This window comes from Penicillium bovifimosum (assembly GCF_028826915.1).
Source record: "Penicillium bovifimosum strain IBT 22155 chromosome Unknown utg000008l_segment0_segment0, whole genome shotgun sequence".
Classification (NCBI taxonomy): domain Eukaryota; kingdom Fungi; phylum Ascomycota; class Eurotiomycetes; order Eurotiales; family Aspergillaceae; genus Penicillium; species Penicillium bovifimosum.
In genome coordinates this window covers 1,015,397-1,033,775 of record NW_026622717.1, presented here as the reverse complement: position 1 = coordinate 1,033,775, position 18,379 = coordinate 1,015,397, and the positions used below count along the sequence as shown (strand labels likewise).

Here is an 18,379-nt window from a genome sequence, read left to right as displayed (position 1 = left end):
CGTCCACTTCGTTCTCAATGAGTGTTTTTGTCGAAGGACCCGCGGTCTCGCCGCCTCGCGGCTTGTCTTGTAAGTGGCGCGCAGAACAGAGACGAACACGTACACATGGGTGCCATGGAAGCCACGGTGATTATTGATTGTTCCCCACCCACCTACTCGACACTTGACTCTAACACATTCCGACTCTGACTCACGAAGAGCCAGAGTCGGGAGTAACGCCCCCGATGAGGGTCGATCCGCTCAGAGGAGTGACGTCCCCAATGAGGGTCGATCCGCTCAGAGGAGTGACGCCCCCAATGAGGGTCGATCCGCTCAGATCTCCCTCACCTGTGAGGGTTTCAGATCTCGAAAGTGAGATTACTCTCACTTCACGCCCACTGCGAGGTGAGGCTTGCCGCACCCGAGCCCTACGAGATAGGCGTCGGAGAAAAGCTTGACCAAGGCGGATGACTCGGTGTGGACCTCGGCGCCATCTAGCTTCTCGATTCTCCTGTCGATGCCAGGAGTTTCGCGGCTGGTTATCGGCCGGCTGGTTGTCACGCCTCGCCGAGGCATCTTGCGGCATCTCGACACGTGCCTGGACACGGCCCAACGGACCTCCCACGTTGGAGTCATCTGAAGCAGTTGAAATGTCCAGGCTCGAGGGGCGAGGAAGAGACGAAAGGGCGGAAGGGGGAGAAGCTTCCGCCGTCTCTTGAAGGTCTGGCTCGGTTGCATTCCCAGTCGAGTGATCCAGAGCAGTTGAACTGCTCTGGCTCGATGGGTGCGGGAAGGAAGAAATGACGGGAGGAGGAGAAGCTTCTGTCACTTCTGAGGAACCTTGCAGTGGGAGTGGTTGCCCCACTGTTGACAAAGCTGCAAATTCCTGTGAGCTCACCATGTGACCATAACGCTGGCTTCTGATAAAATCAGATGGATTCCACATGGGAGTCACGAGTTCATTGAGGGATCCCTCCGATGTGGCAGCATCTGAAGTGAGAACGTTTGCTTGGATCATTCGCTTGACATTCACATCAGTGTCCTGCTCCCTTTGATTAATTTGTACTTGTACACTCGAAAGCTGCTGCGTACCACGCTCGAAGTCATACAATGCCTTTTGTTGATCGTTGGTCAAACCGAAAACCAACATGCCGATGGCCTGATTGACAGCGGAGGATTGACACAGGATGGGCGCATGTTCATCGTCTCTTACAAAGAGCTTATGACCGAACAGAGTTGCTTGTACCATGCGCTTCGAGATGTTGACATTCTGGTCGATATTGAGGTAATACTTGAGGGCTGTTGGCAGCATAAGCTGACCAGTGACGAAGCAGGGGGAGGTGCCGTGCTGATCGAGGAGATCATCGATCTCTTTCTCCGTGAGTGTGTTGGTAAGGGCTTGCGTGAAATCGTCGGGGAGGCTTGAATTGGATTCCATGATGCCCATGGGATGGGATAACGAGGGTGAGTGTTTCGAGGTATGTTCTTTGAAGGTTGCGTTTACGTGCCAGAGCTAGAGTGAGCTTGAGAAGAACTTACAACACCTGGCCGCAGCAGGGCGTTCACACCAATGCGGCAAAAATGTCGGCGGGGCCATTATCGTCATCGTCGACTCAACCGTCATGAACGGCGACGACCGTCTATGAATGGCGACGACGTCTATGAACGCCGACGACAAGGGTCTTGGTCAATACAAGCCGCTAGATCAATGGTTCATCATTCACCTATAGCTACATATGGTACAACCAGAACTCGGGGGATCTGCCATTCATCGGAATTGAACCAAGAGACACACACATCTTGAGATCGGCCGAGATGAAGATGCTCGAAAAGGACTTGCGTTAACTTTGGCTGACCTATGCAGCTCGGAAGCGTGCCCATGCAGTATTCACCTGTATAGGCTTCATTCTCTACATCTCTACAATTCGATTACATTGATTTGTACTAGTTAACGTGATAGAAACCTTCGTCTAACTCTGCTGAACTGTTGAAAGGTCGGATAGATACTGACTACGTACTGTGATTATGAGGATAGAGTGGACCTCGGGAGGATGAAACCTGAAAGAGTTGCTTGCTAGTTGCCTATATTAATGAATATGTGATCTGAACAAACCACACATAAATGAAAACTACTCCGTATTGCGTAGTTACATAGATCACTGGGCAATACATGGCATGGAGGTCGTCGTTTCCGTCGCCCCAGGCACTAAGGCTCCACATCGACTGAGTTCCATTCGCTTCGTTGTGGCGGACAACGCATGACATAAGCGCCGAGCTTAAGTCATCATCACTTTGCTCCAGGGCTAAGGTTGGAAGCTCAACATCATCATTCCTGTTACCCATCTCCATCTCCACCGTCGTCAGATTCACTCCTTGTTTCTGATCCGTCGGCTTGCTCCTAACCTACATATACTCACTCATTGCTCTGTTTCAAACCCGGGCCTCAATCCGCCTGTTTCTAGGCATCTGGACACCTTTGTTCATTCAAGCTTGCTTCCATCCACGTCACGACCTCAGATAAAGCGACCATGTCTTCCGAACCGGATCACACACACGACAAGAAGAGGGTCAACCTCCGGTACGTTGTCTTGGATTCCACTTACTTCTTAGCCATGCTAACCGGACTCCAGGGACGCCTCGGGCGCCGAGAAGAAGGAGGTAAGAACAGGTTGCAGAACAGCTTAGGTATTACCACGGAACTGACGAGAAATGTAGGAGCTTGATACCTCCACCGCTATCTTGAAAAAGAAGAAGAAGCCCAACTCCTTGATGTCAGTAACTGATAAGAGATATCTGCTTCGATAGAGACCAGCTGACAGTTTTCATGCAGTGTGACCGATGCCGTCAACGATGATAACTCGGTGATCGCCCTCTCGAACAACACCATGGAGACTCTCCAGCTGTTCCGTGGCGACACAGTTCTTGTGAAGGGCAAGAAGCGTAAGGACACCGTGCTGATCGTCCTGGCCGATGACGATCTCGATGACGGAAGCGCCCGCATCAACCGTGTTGTGCGTCACAACCTTCGTGTCAAGCACGGCGACATGATCACTGTACACCCGTGCCCTGATATCAAATATGTAAGTGGAACAGCTCCCAGCACCTTTCCGTCGATTCATTGGCTAATTATATATTCGCGACCTAGGCCAAGCGCATTGCTGTTCTTCCCATCGCCGACACCATTGAGGGTCTGACTGGCTCTCTTTTCGATGTCTATCTTGCGCCCTACTTCCGCGAGGCCTACCGACCAGTCCGCCAGGGTGATCTCTTCACAGTACGAGGTGGTATGCGACAAATCGAATTTAAGGTTGTGGAGGTCGACCCTCCTGAGTACGGCATTGTTGCCCAGGACACAATTATTCACTGCGAGGGTGAGCCCATCCAACGAGAGGATGAGGAGGGCAACCTCAACGAAGTTGGTTACGATGACATTGGTGGGTGTCGCAAGCAGATGGCTCAGATCCGTGAATTGGTCGAACTGCCCCTTCGTCATCCCCAGCTATTCAAGTCTATTGGTATCAAGCCGCCTCGTGGCATTCTCATGTACGGTCCTCCCGGTACTGGTAAGACCCTGATGGCTCGTGCCGTTGCCAACGAGACTGGTGCTTTCTTCTTCCTGATCAACGGTCCCGAGATCATGTCAAAGATGGCTGGTGAATCCGAGTCGAACCTGCGCAAGGCCTTTGAGGAAGCTGAGAAGAACTCTCCCGCCATTATCTTCATTGATGAGATTGATTCCATCGCCCCCAAGCGTGAGAAGACCAACGGCGAGGTCGAGCGCCGTGTTGTTTCCCAGCTGCTCACTCTCATGGACGGTATGAAGGCTCGTTCCAACGTTGTGGTCATGGCTGCTACCAACCGCCCCAACTCCATTGATCCCGCCCTCCGTCGTTTCGGTCGTTTCGATCGTGAGGTCGACATTGGTATTCCCGACCCAACTGGTCGTCTCGAGATCATGCAGATCCACACCAAGAACATGAAGCTTGGTGAGGATGTCGACCTTGAGACTATTGCCGCTGAGACCCACGGTTATGTCGGCTCTGATCTTGCCTCGCTTTGCTCCGAGGCTGCTATGCAACAGATTCGTGAGAAGATGGATCTCATTGATCTCGATGAAGATACCATCGATGCTGAGGTTCTCGAGGCTCTCGGTGTCACCATGGAGAACTTCCGTTACGCCCTGGGTGTCTCCAACCCGTCCGCCCTCCGCGAGGTTGCTGTGGTCGAGGTTCCCAACGTCCGTTGGGACGACATTGGTGGCCTCGAGGAGGTCAAGCGCGAGCTTATCGAGAGTGTCCAATACCCCGTCGATCACCCCGAGATGTTCCAGAAGTTCGGTCTCTCGCCTTCTCGTGGTGTGCTGTTCTACGGTCCTCCTGGTACTGGTAAGACCATGTTGGCCAAGGCTGTTGCCAACGAGTGCGCCGCCAACTTCATCTCCGTCAAGGGCCCTGAGCTGCTGAGCATGTGGTTCGGTGAGTCAGAGAGCAACATCCGTGACATCTTCGACAAGGCCCGCGCTGCCGCTCCTTGCGTTGTCTTCCTTGATGAACTGGATTCCATCGCCAAGTCTCGTGGTGGATCCGTCGGTGATGCCGGTGGTGCCTCCGACCGTGTTGTCAACCAGCTCCTTACTGGTAAGTTTTCGCCCTAACTGATTCTTACTCTTTGTATAACACTAACAACCCAACAGAAATGGACGGTATGACCTCCAAGAAGAATGTCTTTGTCATTGGTGCTACCAACCGTCCCGAGCAGCTTGACGCCGCCCTGGTCCGTCCCGGTCGTCTTGACACTCTGGTCTACGTTCCCCTGCCTGACCAGGCTTCCCGTGAGGGTATCCTCAAGGCCCAGCTTCGCAAGACTCCTGTCGCCGGCGACGTCGACATTGCCTTCATTGCAAGCAAGACCCACGGTTTCTCCGGTGCCGATCTTGGCTTCGTGACACAGCGTGCGGTCAAGCTGGCCATCAAGCAGGCCATCTCCCACGACATCGACCGCCAAAAGGAGCGTGAGGCTGCCGGTGAAGACATCAAGATGGAGGACGAGGAAGAGGACTTCGAGGACCCCGTACCTGAGCTTACCCGTGCTCACTTCGAGGAGGCTATGAAGTCTGCCCGCCGCTCCGTCAGCGACGTCGAGATTCGCCGCTACGAAGCCTTCGCCCAGAGCTTGAAGAACACTGGAGGTGGCAGCTTCTTCCGCTTCCCGTCATCAGGCGAGGTGCAAGAGAATGATACCTTCGGCGAAGCCGGCAATGATGACAGCCTCTACGATTAAACGCTTCTTTGCTTCGAGGTGATATGACTTAGTTTTGCCCCTTGGCTTTAGCCATGCCTTGGTTTTCACGCTCGGATTCCGCTTATACATAGATGTTTGGGTGGAAATGCGGGCCTGATGCTGGGCTTCATAGGGTTTTCGAATTCTTTCTTCCTGTTTTTGCCCACATACAATGTGCCATAATAGCCAATACAGGTGGAGAATCTTCATGTTTATCGGGTTTCAAGTAGAGTATTTCATATCGTAGGTCTTCGCTTAAGATTGCATGCATGTTCATGGTCCAGACAAAACACTAAGTTATCATCTGCGTAAGTCAGATGGTTGTGCTTCTCACTGTATTGGAGAAATGGTCCTACAAATGGAAGTTCCTGTACCGTGGGGCCGTAGATGCATTGCAGCATTCCATGCAACATGTTACATGGTACTCATTTCTATACTTTTGACGTTGTTTGCACCGTCTCCGACAGCGCTTCGGTCGTGGTGGTGAATCTAGGTTTGAATGGTCACCCATAGGGAAGGTACGCGGGATCGCACCTGCGTTTTGGTAAACGGAGGGATCGGAGGTCTGCTCAATGGTCCATATATTGAGCCTGCTGCATTCATTTCTTCCTCTCCTTTCTCTTACTTCTTCATCTATCTCCATCTTTCATCATCCTTTCCTCACACCTATATACCTACTTCCAATCCATCTCGAGTATACCTACCGTCCCTCAATATAAAGTTAATATCCTTTGACCAACATCGCCGATGTACCATCCACTCACACATCGACACCCTCAAAGCCTTCCAACAACTACCGAAGGCTACAACCAAGAACATGGCATGATGGCGACAATGCAGTTCTACTACGAAGAGGCCCTGGCCTTGGACTGGATAGGTTCCTCCCGTGATCATGTCGTATCTCAGAGGCACTGTCTCAGGTCGTACCAACCTAGAATTGGTAATATGCAGCTCTCTTCAAATGAATGTAAATAGGTGCTGATATCACTCTTCACAGGATACTCGAAGTCCACCAGATGGAGGCCTGGCCGCCAAAAGGATATACGGGACCGCCAGTACAATACCAACCACGGAAGCTGGCTACTCAACACGCATACTGCGCGGATATACCTGAGGAAGAAGTGAACGAGGAATGGAACAGATATCATGCAGAATGTGATGCATACATGGCTCAGTTCTCCGATTCACAGCACACTCAGTCCGATGACGTTGCTGAAGACCCGGAGGCCATTGAAACCACTGAGACCGTTGCTCAAACCTGTGTGCCGGCAGATTGGATTACGACTTGTTTACGTTGTGGCGAAGGTTTTACTTCCAACAATAAGCTCCATCAGCATCTACTTGACTGCAAGGTCTCAGCGGCGGCCGCCCCAGATCAAGAAACGGTGGCAAATTTCGCCCAGACGCAGGCTAATGTTCCAATTGTTGAATCTGACAGGAAAGGCCATGATCGAGATTTACCACTAGCATTTCGGTCCTGGAAGTACGCATCCGCTCTGGTCGCAATCCAGGACCCTCACTCAGCTATCACAGTCTGTTTGGATTCTGGATGTGTTATGACATTGATCGATGCGGCGTTGGCGAGATCCCTCCAGGTGCCCATTGTGCCAAATAAGCCGATTGCGTTTAAGGGGATTGGGTAAAATCACCTTTCTGCGGAGCACGTGCTCTGTTTCCGTTTTGTGGGCGTGCGCCAACGTACGAGGAATCAATAGCGTCTTCCTCCATCTCTGCCTGCTCGTCCAAGCCGGTTGAGCCTCGGTGGCTCCTCCTTATGGTTGGACGCGTTATAGAGACAAAGGCCCGCAAGGCATGCCGGGTCTCGAAGAAGATGTTGTGTGGGGTATCTATATGATCCTTTTGAGGATCATGTTATATTGACGGCCCGATTTGACCAGCCTCTCCACTTGCTGCCAGACGCAGAGGACGGAGTGGTTCCAAATGCTGCAGCTATACACTGCTTTCTTAGTTGCTTCACATGTTTCCATGCGACTTGGAGTGGGTTCTGAACTGCGTGAAATTCTCAGCCCAGTTCAACTTGGGCCAGTTCAGCGCCCAAACGACGGAGTGTTGAAGCACAAGTTTACCAAGGAAATTATCTTCGCAATATTGGAAGTCAAGAGTCGGCTTTGGGAGAAGAAGGCCTATTCAATCATCATGCAGGAGACTTAGCTATCGAAAACGGTGGGCCTGTCACAATGACTGAGTCTTCCAGAGCAGTTTGGGTCACATTCCCATTCAGTGTATTATATATGTCGGGAAGTGTTTCATATACTAAGAATAAAGAAATGTACTTGCAGTATTATGCTTCTAGAAACTGTTTGGGGTTTCACGTTTGGCTACGGACCGTGACCCATCTCAAAGTCCAAAGACACTCCACGGATGCTATCGTTTTGAAAGAAGTCAGCGCAAGAAGTAGGAATTATATCCCGAGTAGTCGTGAGCGAGTACTTACTGCTGAATACCATATCATTGAAATCATTTCAAAAGATCTGCCACTTAAATATCTCTCGTTTCTCACAAAACTCGGCTGAAACGTATGACATCTGTAGCACCGACTTTGTAGGGCAGGACGCGGTCCCGTGCGACGCGTCCTGGGCGGTCAATCCCCACCCAAACTCCCGCGTTTGAACTCTCCACCTTCTCGGTCCATGTGAGAACTGCGACCATCCACGATGCCTTCGCGCTCCCGCCCAGGTCCTCCCGAGGTGGAAGAAGACTCGGGGCTTTGCAGCTTGTCCTTCAACCAACCGCTCTCGTGGCGCGTGGGGCGCTCCGCCATCCCCATCGCGGATCTCCTCGAACGTCTCCAAACTCTCGCGCAGGAACTTCGCAAACTCGACCAGGAGGAAATCGATAAGGAATCGCTCCGGAAGGTCTCTCAGGAACTCGCCAGTGGGAACCTGCTTGCCCATAAGGATAAGGGTGTCCGAGCGTGGGCTACATGCTGCATTGTGGACGTCTTGCGACTGTGTGCACCGGACGCGCCTTTTACGCGCAATCAGCTAAAGGTACGGATATTGAAGATACCTGGGATACATAATAGATCTATAAGATTGAACCATGGGCTGACAGACGAATTTAGGATATTTTCACATGCATCGTGTCCTCAATCATCCCCGCGCTGGCCGATCCATCCAACGCATACAATGCACAGCATATCTACGTCCTGGGATCCCTCGCCGAGGTGAAGAGTGTGGTTTTGATGGTCGACCTTGATCACCCCGATTCTCTCATCATCCCATTGTTCACAAACTGTTTCGACATCATTTCGGGGTCTTCCAAAGCATCCACCGGCGAGGAGGTTGCTAAGAATGTCGAGTTCGACATGACTCGAGTACTCGTCACCGTGATCGATGAATCGCTCGTTCTGGCGCCCGAGGTGGTGGACATCATCGTCGCCCAATTTCTCCGAGTCGATCCGCGAGTGATCGACATAAACAAGAAAGGCAAGCGACCAGATGCGCCGCTCGACGCTAAGCAGGACACACTTCTTTTGAAAGACTACCCGGCTGCCTACAACATGGCCAAGACTATCTGCCAGGCATGTCCGGAACGAATGACTAGTCACATCAGCCAGTACTTCAACAATGTCATCATCGATGCGTCTGTGCCGGCCGGCCAAACGAATGGGAAGCATAACCGGAAACCCAATCTCGATGACTCCGATGAGGAGGGTGAAGATATCAAAGAGTTGAGCAAGGCGCATCGTTTGATCCGAGAGCTTTGGCGTGCTTGTCCAGAGGTCCTACAGAACGTCGTTCCGCAGATCGAAGCAGAATTGTCTGCAGAATCAGTCGCATTGCGCTTGCTGGCTACCCAGACTATCGGAGATCTTGCAGCCGGGATCGGTGTTGCTGGCCCCCCACCCCCTCCTCCCATGGACCCAACGACATACCCACCAGTGTCGCTAGTGGACTACGACAAGACGATTCCCCAGCCAAATGTTTTGTTGACTCCGGTGTCCCCCAAACCTTTCTCCCAAGTGCACAATTCCGCCTATGAGGCTTTCCTCAGCCGTCGTCTTGACAAGACTCCATCAGTCCGTGCTGCTTGGGTCACCGTTGTTGGACGAATCCTTCTAACTTCAGCCGGAGGCTCAGGCCTACACGAGAACGAAGAACACAGTCTTGTCCGACACCTGGCCTCGATGCTCCGCGACGTTGATGAGAAGGTCCGTGTGGCTGCAGTGGATACTGTTGGGCAGTTTGGGTTGTCTCAAATTATCCACAAGCTATGTTTAGACGGTGGATGTTCATCACCCGACTCCGTCCTTGGTATTCTTGCCGAGCGAGTGAAGGATCGCAAGCCTCAAGTACGTGAACATGCCATGAAGATCTTAGCTCGTGTGTGGGCAGTCGCCGCCGGTGACATCGAGCAAAATACCGAGCCCGTTGTGTCCCTTCTCAAAGACGCGCCTTCTAAAATATTCGATGCTTTCTACACCAATGACCAAGAGATCCATGTTCTTATTGATCGTGTTCTGTTTGAGACACTTCTGCCGCTCTCTTATCCCCCCATCAAGCCAAAGCTTTCTCGGGGCGGCTCGAGTCAATCACAAAAGCAGAAGGAGAGCCAAGTGTCTGAGCCGGAGCAAGAGACGGATGTCGAGAAGATCCGTGTCCGCCGGATTCTCACCTTACTCCGAGGGCTGGATGAAAAGGCTAGACGAGTCTTCTTCGTTATGCTGGCTCGTCAACTGTCAATGAGGTCGGCCGTGACGCTCTATCTGGAGGCTTGTGAAAAGTACAATGGTGGCGTTGTTGACAAAGACGAGGAACAGGTCAAGACGAAACTGTCCAAGATCATTGACTCACTATCAAAAACATTCCCAGATGCCGCGCGCGCATCGGCAGATCTGTGGAAGTTCGCCAAGGTGCACGATCGACGAAGCTATCAGCTAGTTCGCTTCACCATGGCTGCTGTCAGTGATTACCGCACCGTTGTTAAGGCCACGAAGGAACTTCAGCGACGTATTCAGACTGCAAACAACTCTCCCCTTCTGGAGACATTGACACCACTTGTCTACCGCTGTGGTTCTTTGATCTTCAACCGGAGCCACATTCCCGCGATTATGAGCCTGTCTCGCACAGATGAGAACGGGTTGGCTAATGCTGCTCAGGAGATGTTGAAGCAAATATCATCTCAGAACCCGGAGGTCCTGGAGGCACAGGTTCAAGAGATGTGCAAAGATCTCGAGGCTCAAGCCCCCAAGGCCTCTTCGACCGAAGACACCGGTGCTGAAGACATTTTGAAGGCGTGTGCTGGTTTTGCTAAGAAGCTCCCTGCTAAGCTCCCCAAAGAGCGCAAGTTCTACCAGGCTCTATCCAATTACGCCCTTTACAGCTCATCGCCACATGCTGCTAAACATGCTGTGTCGATTCTCATGGCCACAGCTGAGCGGAAAGAGATGTATGCAAAAGATCTAGTGCGCAGCTGCGTTAAGGACTGGAAATTCGGGTCTAATCGGTTCCTCACTCGCCTGGCTTCATTGTCCCAATTAAACCTTCTCGCGCCGAGACAAGCAGATGACGAAAGCGATGCTATCATTTCGATTGCCATCAATGAAATCCTGCTCACCAATCGCAACCCCGAACCAGACTCTGAATACACTTGGTCGGAGACCGTGGACGACGAGACAAAGGCCAAAGAATGGGCATTGAAAATCATAGTTAACCGCCTTCGGGCTAAGGACGGAGCCGATGACGAGGCTGACTTCCGTGCCCATGCACAGCCCGTTTATGAAACATTGAACAAACTAGTGGTTGGGGAAGGCGAGATCTCCAAGAAGAAAGATACTCCTGCCAGCCAGAAGCCGCGCCTTCGTCTCCTCGCTGCTAAGTCCTTGCTTAAGCTCTGTGCTTCCAGCACTGTCTGTGACGGTCTGTTGACGCCAGCTGATTTCAACAAAATCGCTTTGGTTGCCCAAGATCCAATTCTGCAGGTGCGGAGTGGATTCGTCAACCATCTGAAGAAGAAGCTTGTGCAAAGGTCACATCTCAGCCACCGATGGTACATCGTACCTTGTCTACTTGCCTTCGAGCCTGTTCACAGCCTGAAGGAGAGCACACTCACATGGCTACGGTCCCGAGCGGCATATTTCGCCCAACAGGCGCAGGCCAGTGGAAAACGCACAGAACAGACCATGGTCATGGAGCTGATCTTCTCACGTCTTCTATCTTTGCTTGCTTACCACCCTGATTACCCGTCCGAGGATTTGGACGAGGCAACAAAACTGGGCGACCTGACCGATTTCTCCCAATACATACTTTTCTACCTTTCCGCAATTGCCAATGAACACAACATGTCATTGATCTACCATGTCGCACAGCGCGTCAAGCAATTCCGCGACGGCATCACCAAAACCGACGAGATCTCCACCCGCCTCCACACTCTGTCTGACCTGGCGCAAGCAACCATTCGCCGTTTCGCAGACATCTACTCTCAACAACACAAGTTCGGCGGTGCAGCTGGTGCAACCAACATCTTGCAAACCTACCCAGGAAAGATGGGCGTTCCCAGCTCCCTCTTCAACTCCATGAGCAGCCACCGCGAAGCTCAAGACGTCGCCGACAAAAACTTCCTCCCCGATGAACTGGATGACCTGCTGGACCGCGTCGTCCGAAACGCAATGAAGCCAAGGAGTAGCTCCACACACGCTTCGCAGAGCGGGTCAAGCAAGAAGCGAAAGCCCTCCCTCGAGACTAACGGCAAACCCGCCGCAGCGAAGAAGCCACGCAAGGAGAAGTCTTCCCGTCCAGCCCGCAAGTCCACATCCGTCGGCGCTGTCAAGCCAAAGCGTAAATCCACGAACGATGACGGCTGGTCTTCGGATGGAGGTGCTGGAGAAGCGGAAGCCACGCCGGCGTCATCTCGCAGGCGCAGTGTCCGAGGCACCGCCAAGCAGGAAGTCAGCTATATAGACAATGACAGTGATGATGCTGACATGGAGATGGCCGAGTGGGAGCAAACTGAAGCACAAGGCGATGTCGCAGATGTGGAGGAAGAGAACGAGAACGAAGAAGAACAGGAAGAGGGTGATGATGATGAGCAGGATGGAGAGTCAAATCAAAGCGAAAAGGAGCTCACGCCGCCTCCTGCTAAGAAGCGCAATTTCCAGGTTGCCATTCCAAAGACTACCCCAAAGGCCGAGACGAAGAAGCCCGAGGCCAAGAAGCCAGCGACAACCAGCCTCCCTTCCCGACGCTCCTCCCGCCGTGGATAGCTCTGCTATCGTGTTTCCTTTCCCGTAGCTCGTCTCGTATGAGCGAACCACCCAATCAAATGATCATTTACTCATGAGAACGTGACAATTACCGGACCATTCTCTGATATTCGATATTCGATATTCATATCTTTACCATATCGTGATTCCCATGTTATCCCTACTATGATTTCTCCATTCCCTTGTCCATTCATATCCCCATCCATTGTGTCCCCTGTTTCCATGCAGTTTCAATGATGGTCCGAGATATACCCCCATTTGCTTTATCTTTCTCTGTTTACGTCGAATCTGTGTGATCCGACACGAATGTCTATTGAAATTCTTGCTTTGAGCCGTAAAAGAGGTGAATTGTCTTTTGATTTTTGTATGGTCACGTAGTTTCTCTAACTGTCCTCTTAAGCGTCCTGTAGCTGTCAATATTGGACTTGTGCTGTTTGGTATTGACTAGGTACCTATCAATCAATCAAGCAATCAAAGTTCAATTAACCTGTTGCAGTCTAACTAGTTGCGTATTGATCCCGCAGTTTCCTCAGACTGGAGCATATCACCCGACCCGACTCATCCTTTAAAGCAGCAACCGAAAGAAAGGAAAGTGTCGTGGAGGTCTGGTAGAAATACCTAACTACATAGTATGTAGCCTGGTAGTCCTTGGATCTTCATGTGCACTACAGACTCGATATCGTTAGGATATGCTAGAATACCTAGATTCATTAGGCCAACGAGATTTGAGACATTCCCATAGAAATAAAGTAATATGTACTAGAAGTCCACACTCAAACTGCTATTACACATACAAAGCAAGAAAAACAGAAACACGATGCAGGAACCATCGCACCGAGAATGAAACGGCGCATCGCTTCAGCCCCTGTCCGGGAATACTAAACCATTTACAACGGCACAGAATGGAAATGTGGAAGGATTCTGAAATTGAAAGCTGGGAGAGAGGATACATCGATCGAATGTGTAACAGGAAGAATAATAAGCGATCTGAAAAAAAAGAGTTACAGGAGTGCAAGCACACAGGACGCCGTTGTCATCACTTCATGAACAGAAATTTTGACTATGGCTGGGGTCCGGGTGCGGTGGCGGGCAAAGGCGAGGCACCAGGAGCCCCAGTAGTCCCGAGAGCTGGGCTTGAGTGCGTGGAAGTTCCGGCTCCGGGGGCTGGGCTGGCACTTGCACTTCCGGCATCGCCGCCTGTACGGAGACGCTCCTCGACACGTTCCTTGTGCTGTCGGTTGCGGAGGTGGACTTCGAAGTTGTCGACCGTCATGCCCGGGCCGGGGGTGTAGAGCTTTCCGGGGCAATCGTGGCAGCGGATACGTGGGAGATATTGGTATTTGATGTTTTGGCCGTCTTGGAGGTTGTTTGGATTGGCGACGGGGGCTAGGGTTTCTGTGTCGACGGCGGAATAGCGCATGACGCCTTCGAATGAATCATTTGGGTGGGATTGCTTCAGTTTGGCAAGACCAGCTGCAAGCCAGTTGGGTGGCGGGGGCTGCACGTACAGGTCAGTCATGAATCCACGGAAGAATGTTAGGGTTAACAATCTAGAAACGTACTCCAGGGACGCCGGGCTGCGGGGGGTTTGGTGCATCTACAGCTCCAGTTTGTTGGGGTCGAGGGGGAGGATGAATGCGGGTTTGTTTGTCGGATGGGGGTGCCATGGCTCGGGATGCCTGTCCTAGGCTGGGTTGGGCGGAGGCAATGCGTCTACCGCTCCTCAAATCGACCAGTTTCTCTCGAGGAATCCGAAGTCGGACTATCAACTTCTCGGATTCGTCATAGCTCTCCTCTCGGTATTGCTGTCTTCGAGCTGATACCCGAGGCTCGTGGTACACGGGTTCTGGTGTCGCAGATTGTCCCAGACTGGCACGGAGAGCGGCGTGAGCGGCAGATGCCGCCCCTCTCATGCCCCTGGTACGAGCCGTACCTTGTGCAAGGTTGGGACCAATAGCAGGGGAGCCGACAGAGGAGTCGTCGCTATCAAACTCGTCTGATTCATCATCCCCCCGGGTAGTCATGCCACGACGGCGACTAGAACCGGTACGCTTGATCACGTTGCTTTCTTCCATGGAGCCGACCGAGTTGGGTATCACAGATGAGACGATCATGGTACGAATTGTACGCTGGCGATCCTTAAGATCTGGCAAAGCAGGGCCACCGCGACGGTTGATTGACCGTTTCTGGCGACGTTGCTCTCGCGATATTGAGATTTCGGTACGTTCGAGATCGGCCTCATTTAGTTCGTAAAGATAAGGTGTATGCTCTTTAGCGGATTGATATGGCCGGAAGGCGGAGGCCACAGGGGTTGGAAGGAAGGAGGTATGGAGGTCTGGATCCTCGATTGGACGGCCGTCGAATGGATGCGCGACAATGTACAGAGATTTGGTGAAGAGTTGTGCTTGCTCGCGGATGGAATGGGCGATGGCGGTGGTGAATTCACCAGAGAGAGACAGATCGTTTGTCATGCATAAGGCGAAGTCTTCGGGAGAATTGTTGGGGTCGTTGATATCCCACTCGAACTGGTCGATGAGGGTGTGTTGACCGATGGTGATGTTGAGTTTCACCGAGATGCGCATCTCGTCGTTTTTGTATGCGGTGTAGGGTAACTGAGGGTCAAGGGGGTCTTCGTGTATGTGGCAATGCGGGTAATAATCTATGATCTGCTCCTGAACGCTTTGGGAGATCATCCGCGTCAGAGGGCCTGAGCTCTCCAGCGCGAGGCCCAGGTCTTCCACCAGCTTCTCTGCGAATATATCGGGAGACACCACACGATCATGAAGATTCCACGTGAAAGTATCGCGGATCTTGACCTTTTCCCAGTCAATATCCAACCGGATGGGGACCAGATCCTCTATCTGTTCGCTTTGAAGCTTCGCATCACGCCGCGAGACGCGCAATTCTCGCGCCTTCCTGTTTCCAGGCCGAGGGCGGTGTGTTGGGTAGAGAACTTGAGGGTGTTGATTGCGAAGGTCCGTACGAGGATTTCCGAAACCCTCGTAGCCCACCCCGTACAAAGCAGCTGGGTTTAACTGAGTCTCACGCCGTACTGCCAAGTAATAGTCGCGCTCCGCTCGCTTGTCCCGTTGTAACTCCTGAGTCGGATTTTTCCAAGCAGCGGCGGCCGAGTGCTGGAATTCGCGATCAACGTACTGCTCTAGGAGGATCTTATCTAGCGGCGTTTCGCGGGCGCGGACGGGCAATGACCCGCTGGCCTCGGTGGATTGAACAGCAGAGCCATCACGAGATCGTTTTGTTCCAGTGCCAGTTCCGCTAGCCGAGTGAGGTGTGCCATTGGATCCCTCACTGCCGTGTTCCGATGAGGTCGATACTCCGGAAGCAGCCAGCATAGCCCTCGCGTTCTGTTTGCCCTCTGTGATTGTATCTGGTGTGTGGCCGTTTGTTGGCTGGGTTGTGCCCAAATCGATGCTCTGTGTACTTTGCTCCCCCTGGTTCGGCGCGCCGGAGCTGTCCTGGGCACCCGACTGAATGTCTCCGAATGACTGCTCGGAGGGCAGCGAGTCACCCGTTACTTCTGGAGATTGCATGTTTTGATGGTCTGATGTAATGCGAAACGAACGTCCGGGGCCACTTGTATGATTCGGAAGCTTGGAGTGACTCTCAACGCGACAGGGATAGGTTCAGATGGTTACCGTAGCATTATGGGACGGTACCTGTTCACACGATCATGGTATAATTAGCAAGTCGTTCTATAGTAGCCATTGGGTACAATGTCCAGCATTGTTCCCCATCGCGTTATTGGATATGCGTTGGTGAAATGGGTGGGCGTAGGGGGACGTAGGTGGACGTCGCAATGGGCGCATGTCCCGTACGCGACCAATCATCAAGAAAAGGCGAGAGACAAATGAAGCGACACAGGATTATAAAGATGATAGATGGGGGAAAGCGAATAGGAAGGGAGTTCACGTACCAAAACCGAAAAGGGCGAGAGCGCGCGCCGATGCTTAGGTCGTTTGGACCCGCGGTGACTTCCACGCAGAATGCTCCGGAACGAATGGACCAAGTCAGCTGACTTTTAGTCAATGTCGACAATGTCGACAATGTCGACGACGTCTTCAAGGAAATAAGCTTAAACGTAGCTGGTGGAGCTGTGGCGATTGAGCTACTTTTATCCTGGAGCGATGGTGAAAGAGACAAAGGAGAAAGTGACAGTCGACGCCGTTACATGTGTCCGCACCCGCATAGTTAAAGAAGCTCGCCACCGCCTTCTATACACAACAACCTATTCAGGCATTATGGACTACGCTACATCATTTAATGGAGATACTGAACCTCTTTTTCCCCTCACCTTTCGGATTAAGCCCAATCGACGACCTCCGTGGACCAATTTTCCATATGGTCACGTGATTCACGTGAACGGCCGGTTACGTAATACGGTATGGACCAGAACTTCCGAGGTCGAGAGAATCCTCCATTGTACAGAGACTTCTACCTGGATCAAATAGATACAGATGAAGAGAGACTGCTCTGCATTGGTCTCCTGAGCTCCTCACTCCCGGTTGCTCTGATTTGCGTTGAGCTTCGAGCGCCTTGAAACATACTGCGTACACAGTGTACATAACATTTGGGGCAAGCTTTCATGCTAGAAAGGTCTACGAATCGGCTCTTTATCGTACAAAGCTTCAAACATGCATGCGCATACTGTAGGTCTTACAAGAGTCCTAATACCATACAGACTGCAGGTACTCGCAAAGAATCTGGTCAAAAGTTGTTCTTTCATCTGATTGAAGGTGGGTCTGCGTTGGCCTCAGGCCAGGGTTCCCCTCACGAGGTACTGTGTACAACATAACTAGGAGCTATGTAACTACCTCCGACATTGTCAGTCTGATACTTTTACCTTGTTTGTGTACTCCAAAATGCTGTCTGAAACTACCCCTATCCGGGTCTTGACACACAACATCCGATATGCCACCTCATCCCCTTTCCAAGGCGAACGACCCTGGGCCGAGCGCAAACAGTTGCTAGTGAATGAATTGGAATACGAGACTCGTCATTGCGGAGAGAGCTTCATCTGTTTACAAGAGGTTCTCCACAATCAACTCGGGGATGTTCTAGCTGGGCTGAACCAGGACGCGGATGCCAAAACACCGGAATGGGAGTATATCGGGGTCGGCAGAGACGATGGCCACGAGGCTGGGGAGTACTCACCGATCTTCTACCGACCGTCATTTTGGGAACTGAAACACTGGGAAACTGTGTGGCTATCCAAGACACCCGATATACCCTCCAAAAGCTGGGACGCATCCTCCATCCGCATTGTCACCATTGGCGTCTTCACCCACCGAGCAAGTGGGAACACGGTCCTTGCCATGAACACCCATCTGGATGATCAAGGGTCCCGCTCGAGACTTGAAGCTGCACGTATCATCGCAGGCAAGATATCGGAATACAGCCAGAACAAGTTCGCAAAGCTCATCTCGGGCACTTTCTTGGCTGGAGATTTCAACAGCGAGGAGAACCAGGAAGCTTACCAAGAGTTGACGAAGAGCTTGCTTGATACATATAAAGAAGTTGACGGTTCGAGACGATATGGTAATTACATCACTTGGACTGGGTTTGGGCATGACAAGGAGCCGGCCTCGCGTATTGACTATGTTCTGGTGAGACCTGCCGGGACCCAAGGGCAGAAACTGAAAGTCGTTGGTTATGCAGCGCTGGGTAACCAGTTTGATGACGGTGTGTTATGCTCGGATCACCGTGCTGTCGTCGTGGATTTGGCACTTTCGAAGTGATCGTGTATCCATAAGAATCCATGCATATCTCGTCGAGTTCTCGACTTGATGTTGGTAGTTTACAAACATCCACATTAGTTGCATTCACACCGAGCCGGAGATATATCTGAAGACCCCATATAAAGAATTTAGGCGAGAT

General features: G+C 51.8%; 6 protein-coding genes across 6 annotated transcripts; 4 read left to right on the top strand and 2 right to left on the bottom strand.

Annotated features, from left to right (window-relative positions):
* Positions 1-190: 190 nt before the first annotated feature.
* Positions 191-1,426, bottom strand: N7515_010071 (uncharacterized protein; the record flags this gene model as incomplete). Its single annotated transcript, XM_056670814.1, has 1 exon — positions 191-1,426. One exon carries the CDS (start codon positions 1,424-1,426, stop codon positions 191-193), a length of 1,236 nt encoding a protein of 411 aa, XP_056517187.1.
* Positions 1,427-2,507: 1,081 nt separating this feature from the next.
* Positions 2,508-5,259, top strand: cdc48 (AAA family ATPase CDC48; the record flags this gene model as incomplete). The annotated part of the gene is made up of 6 exons (XM_056670813.1): positions 2,508-2,557; positions 2,610-2,637; positions 2,695-2,750; positions 2,810-3,059; positions 3,125-4,616; positions 4,673-5,259. 6 exons carry the CDS (start codon positions 2,508-2,510, stop codon positions 5,257-5,259), a joined length of 2,463 nt encoding a protein of 820 aa, XP_056517186.1.
* Positions 5,260-6,275: 1,016 nt separating this feature from the next.
* Positions 6,276-6,902, top strand: N7515_010069 (uncharacterized protein; the record flags this gene model as incomplete). The annotated part of the gene is made up of 1 exon (XM_056670812.1): positions 6,276-6,902. One exon carries the CDS (start codon positions 6,276-6,278, stop codon positions 6,900-6,902), a length of 627 nt encoding a protein of 208 aa, XP_056517185.1.
* Positions 6,903-7,934: 1,032 nt separating this feature from the next.
* On the top strand, positions 7,935-12,484 carry N7515_010068 (sister chromatid cohesion factor PDS5; the record flags this gene model as incomplete). Its single annotated transcript, XM_056670811.1, has 2 exons — positions 7,935-8,270; positions 8,345-12,484. 2 exons carry the CDS (start codon positions 7,935-7,937, stop codon positions 12,482-12,484), a joined length of 4,476 nt encoding a protein of 1,491 aa, XP_056517184.1.
* A 1,060-nt stretch (positions 12,485-13,544) lies between these two features.
* N7515_010067 (SWI/SNF chromatin-remodeling complex subunit SNF5) lies at positions 13,545-16,035 on the bottom strand (the record flags this gene model as incomplete). The annotated part of the gene is made up of 2 exons (XM_056670810.1): positions 13,545-13,982; positions 14,047-16,035. 2 exons carry the CDS (start codon positions 16,033-16,035, stop codon positions 13,545-13,547), a joined length of 2,427 nt encoding a protein of 808 aa, XP_056517183.1.
* Positions 16,036-17,364: 1,329 nt separating this feature from the next.
* N7515_010066 (endonuclease/exonuclease/phosphatase family protein) lies at positions 17,365-18,240 on the top strand (the record flags this gene model as incomplete). Its single annotated transcript, XM_056670809.1, has 1 exon — positions 17,365-18,240. One exon carries the CDS (start codon positions 17,365-17,367, stop codon positions 18,238-18,240), a length of 876 nt encoding a protein of 291 aa, XP_056517182.1.
* Between the last annotated feature and the right edge of the window lie 139 nt (positions 18,241-18,379).